At 41.8% G+C, this 5414-nt stretch overlaps 1 protein-coding gene across 1 annotated transcript in view; it reads right to left on the reverse strand.

Moving 5' to 3' along the window:
- Positions 1–782: 782 nt before the first annotated feature.
- Positions 783–5414, reverse strand: part of ADAMTS6 (ADAM metallopeptidase with thrombospondin type 1 motif, 6) — a 509355-nt gene continuing 504723 nt past the window's right edge. The window contains exon 24 of the mRNA XM_006899365.1: positions 783–1200. Coding sequence (XP_006899427.1) covers positions 1091–1200 — 110 coding nt within the window. The 3' untranslated portion in view covers positions 783–1090. The remainder of the gene's footprint in view (positions 1201–5414) is intronic.

Raw genomic sequence — 5414 nt, forward strand, 5'->3', positions numbered from 1 at the left:
TCAAAGAAAGGGCATCTGGAACCCATCGTAATTGTCAGCAAATGGTAAAAGGGTCTGCCTGATTGTTACTGAGCCAGTCAGTCTTTTGTATTGGTATCATCTCAGTAGGCTCCACGTGAGAGCAACAATCTATGGGCAGAAGCCATTCCGTGGCTGGTGAGGACGTAAACACAAGTGAGTTGGGGCTGCGCAGACAAGAACTGAGGCTTCCTGCTTGACAGCAGCAAAAGGCCTGGTCCTTCGATCTCCGCCATACCTCAGCTCTGGCTTCTGCGTGAGATTAAAGTGTTTTCCTCTTAAAGTTTTAATGGAAATCTCAGCTTCCCTTGCACAATGGCAAGTTGGCTACAGCCTTTTAGCACTGAATTTATGGACTTGCACAGCTGCAGTAACTGATGCACGGCCTTCAACCAAGTCCCTCATTGTTGTTGGGTTTAATATAGGTTTTATATATGGCTCACAGCAGTGTTCATAACAGGAGGATTATTCCTAAGGAAATTAAGTGGAATGAAGAAAAAGAATACAAACTTTCATTACTTAGGGTTTATAATTGCTCCTTAAATTATAATTCAAAGCCCATTTTATAATTTAAATGGTGGTGCTGTTGTAGTGAGATAAAGTATAGTAAATATTCTTAAGCTATGACTTAAGATTTCTGAATCTTCTTTACTTCCATGGTTGACCAAGTCATAAGAGCTACAATTTAAACAGTTTTAAATACACACGGATTCAGTGTCATTGCTAAGTCCATAATAAAAATTATCTTAATGGTCCAAGGAGGTAAACAGGCTATTGGATTTACTCGAAAGAACACAAACGTTCCACAGTAAGCAAGTCTCCCTGTGTTGTTTGGATCTCTCCAATCTGGCATTTCCCCCTAAAACCGTGTCCAGCACTTTGGATCAATAAATCCCACTTCACAGAAGTTAAAATAATATTGAAATCCTGTCAGCGAAGGCTGACCAGTGGTTACATTTTCCACAGGGTAATGCATTTGCAAGGACCTCAATCCTCTTCCTCTGGGTGGCTCTCTTTGATGGACGCGTTTTCACGATGAAATGACAAGGCTCGCTCGTTAGTGTTCCGTGGGTCAGTGTCCTTGGCAGGTCTTACAGCACATCTGTCTGAAGTATGCTCGACTGCAGAACTTGAACTTCAGCACCAGTGGGCAATAAGCCACTTTGTTCACATCTTTGCACTCTAACGATGGGGGCAGAAAGTGGAAAGCAATTAGAAGCACATAAACAAGCTGATGAGCCTGGATGTTTTAGCAAGGTCCCCCCACCCCACCCGCCTTGAGCCAATGCACCTTGGCTTTTACATGCATGTGGTTTGTGTTTTTGTTTTTAAGCATAGCATGTCTCGTACAGCCTACCAGAAACATTCTTTTGATAGATTTTAACACAAATTCGGGTGGGGGGGGGGAACAAAACATGTTTGTAAGGCTTTTCTCCCAGACTTTTATAAGTATGGTGTATGCCCGCTGTGTCTTGAAAGAATTACCATTTGTTGGGATAAGTGATCACTTTAGACAGCTTGGAAACATGAGTCATTTTTCTTACAGCACTTTTATTGCTTCTTTCTCAAGGGTTATTTTATTCGGTGGTGCAAGGTTATCCAAAATCAAACATGAGTTGCATTGTCTGATACCAAAGTACACATGCCTCCAGAGAATCTCTGCATCTGTGAGGCCTTGGGATGGGCCTGGATGAATGAAAAGGATTGCTGACAGTGGCCTAGATTCAGTAACTGCACCAGACAAAGAGGAAAGCTTTGAGAGGTTGGCCTCAAATGGCAGCAGTCTGTGGGTTATGGAAACATGTAGAAATGTCTTTTTTTAATTTGGAAGTGAGACATGGCCTCCTTTTTTCCAATGTGTATTTCTCCTCAGTGCTAGAATCACCACAGTTGCTGTCTGTAGTTTCTGCAGCCAGAAGGTGAATAAATGATTCTTTCCTTGTCTCCCCTTGAGGCCAAATGCAGAAAGTGACATGGAGGGGCCAGTGTGGAGAAAGGAGGCAGACCCTAGATTCTCAAGAGTCACCCCCATTACCTCCCAGCCCAGTTTCCCAATGCTGCTAATGTGGATATTCTTTTCCAGTACACTGGTCACTTCTATATGGGGATTAAAAAGAAAACCCACAACACTTTGTAAAGTTACTAATTAAAATCCCATATGCCTCTTAGAATCAAAGTTCCACCCTAAGTTTTCCAGGTGGCTATCCCAAAGCATTCTGGGTAAATTATTTGAGGTAACTGGGAATCCATAGAGTGTGAATGAAGTTGAGAATTAGAGAGCATTTCTGTTTGTTTACTTGTTTGGGTTTTTTCCCTTGACTGCAAGCAATCACTAAAGTTTTGAAAGGTGAAGTACATTGAATATGAGTAAGATTAAGTGTAAAGTAATGGAAAATTGTCCATCTCTTCTTACTGTAAAGTGAACAATTTTATTGATTTGACCAAAGGGAATGAAAGACTTTAAAGAAAAAACTTAAAATATGAGTGTGGAACCCTCAAGAATCTCTGAAAATATACATCAGACTCCCTAACTCAAGATTTGGTCTACAAATAAAAAAGTACTTGGAAATTTGAAGAAAAACTTTAAGGTGGGATTCTCAATAAATGCTCAAAAATGTAGGAGAGACATGGAAAATTTCTTTAAACTTTGCACTACGTTAAAAAAAGAAATAAATAAGTTGTTATTTAGAGGATGTGAAGAATCAAGTTTGAATTTCATATGAAAATATTTCCATCTATTTTAATTTAGAGGTTACTTGGTATTATTTTTTCTTTTCCTAACAACCAAGACTAGTGAAAGTAACCTAGAAAAAATTTTGTTGTTGTTGTTATGTGCCGTCGAGTCGCTTGCGACTCATAGCGACCCTATGTACAACAGCTCTAAACTCTGCTCTGTCCTGTGCCAATCTCATTGCCTCCAACACCTCATCCTGATTGACCCAGTCACCGAATCAATCCATCTCCCAGAGGGCCTTCCCCTACTGTGCCTGCCCTCCACCCTCCCAAGCATGATGTCCCTTTCCAAGGACCGGTCTCTCCTTATAACATGACCAAAGTATGTCAGATGAAGCCTCAGAATCCTTGTCTCCAAAGAGCAGCCCGGTTTAATCATCTCCAGGCTGAATCTGTTTGTTCTCTTAGCAGTCCATGGCACTCTCAGCACTCTTCTCCAACACCAAAGCTCAAAAGCATAAATTCTCCTTCTATCCTCCTTGGTCATTGTCCAGCTCATGGCCTGTACCAGACGCACCTTTGTCTCCAGAGACACACTGTTGCTCTTGAGTACTTTAGAGAGGTCCCTAACAGCAGACTTTCCCATCGCGATACGTCTTTTAATTTCCTGGCTGCTGGTGCCAAGAGTGTTGATTGTGGAGCCAAGCAACCTAAGGCTGTGAAAAATCTCAATCTCTTCACCATCCATCCTGATGCTGCCAATTGGTCCAGTGGTGAGAATCTTTGTCTTCTTGACATTGAGCCTCAATCCATATTGAAGGATGCAGTCCCTGACCTTCAGCATCAAGCACTTCAGGTCCTCCTCAGTTTCAGCAAGCAGGGTTGTGTCATCTGCATAGCGCAGATTGTTTATGGATCTTTCACCAATCCTGATGCCACATTTCTCCTCATAGAGTCCAGCCTCCCGGATGATCTGTTCTGCATACAGGTTGAAAAAGTATGGAGACAGGACACATCCCTGGCGTACGCCCTTCCCAATTTTGAATCATGCAGTGTTTTCTTACTCTGTTCTGACAACTGCCTCTTGGTCCAAGTATAAGTTTCACATTAGCATGATCAAATGTTCTAGGAGTCCCATTCTTCTCAGAGTCAGCCACAGTTATGATCCACACAGTCAAACGCCTTTGCATAATCTATGAAGCACAGGTATACATTCCTCTGATACTCCTTGATTTCTGCCAAGATCCATTTAACATGAGCTTCAATATACCTCGTACCACAACCCCTGCTAAACCCAACCTGGACTTCAGGAAGTTCTTTGCTGATGTGCTGTTCCAGTCGCTTTTGGATAATCTTTAGCAGAATCTTGCTTGCATGTGAAATCAATGATATTTTTGCAGTGTTACCAAAAGGGATACATATCACGGTAATGATGCACTTATCAAAAAGATGAGAAAAGCTGAAAATAGGCCTGCTGACCCAGTGTCACTCATCATTAATTCCAAACTGCTGTCCTAGTGGGGTGGCCAGCCAGTCAGCCAACAGTGAGGACTCACTGGTCTCTTGTGTTCTGCAGCTGGGCTTGGTGGTGCTGCTTGTACAAAAAACCTCTAGCTTTGGCCTTCTTGGCCAAAATAGAAAAATGATTTAGTTGTAAATGGATAGAGAAGGACTGGATGTTTCCCCCTTTTAATAGTTTAGGGAAATAAAATTAGAAGCAAGACTGCCTGGGCTTAATCCTAGCTCTATCATTTACAAACTTTTTTTTTTTTTAAATTTTGTGTGCGTGTACCGTCAAATCAGATCTGACTGGTACAGGAGGATATTGCGCCTCCTTCTCCGGCAGAGCGTCTGGTGGATTCGAACCGTGTTCCTCCAAACTTTTTGTCTTAGAGCAAATTCCTCAAACTCCCTCTGTCCAAGATTCTCCACCTGTAGAATAAGGATGAAGATGATAACCATTCCCACACATAATATGTATATCAGCAAGAATAGCATTTGATGCATAGAAAGTACTCAAGGAGTATGAGTTACTGAATTGCCAGTTATTGTCAGTTACTGAATTGAATTATTGTGTTCATTATTAATTATTATCTTTTATCATCTGCTGACATCCATTACTTGCTGAAACTGAGGAGAACCTGAAGCATTTGCTGCAGAAGTCAAGGACTGTAGTCTTCAACATGGATTGAAGCTCAACATCAAGAAAACAAAGATTCTCACCATAGGGCAAATTTGCAGCATGATTGATGGAGAAGAGACTGAGATTGTTAACAATTACAAGTTGCTTGGCTCCACAATCAACAATCTTGGCACCAACAGTCAGGAAATCAAAATACGTATTTCAATGGGAAATCTGAGGGACTCTCCAGAGTGCTGAAAAGCAATGTTGTCAGTCTAGAGAATAAGGCACACTTGATCCAGGCCATGGTCTTTGCAATTACTTGCTATGAATCAGAGATCTGGATACTACTAAAGATGACAGAAGAAGAATCAATGCCTTTGAGTTGTGGTGCTGCAGAAAAGCCTTGAACATACATACCATAAACCGCCAAGAGAACAAATAGGTCTGTCTTGGAGAGGGTGAAACCAAGTTTCTCCTTAGAGGCTAGGATTTTGAAACTCTGTCTCATATATTTGGGCACATGGTCAGGAGGGATGGGTCCTTGGAGAAGGACATTATGCTTGGAAGGGTGGAGGGGCAGCACAGGAGTGGAAGACCC

The sequence above is a fragment of the Elephantulus edwardii genome, unplaced genomic scaffold, assembly GCF_000299155.1.
Source record: "Elephantulus edwardii isolate Elephantulus edwardi_28Jun2011 unplaced genomic scaffold, EleEdw1.0 scaffold00254, whole genome shotgun sequence".
NCBI lineage: Eukaryota > Metazoa > Chordata > Mammalia > Macroscelidea > Macroscelididae > Elephantulus > Elephantulus edwardii.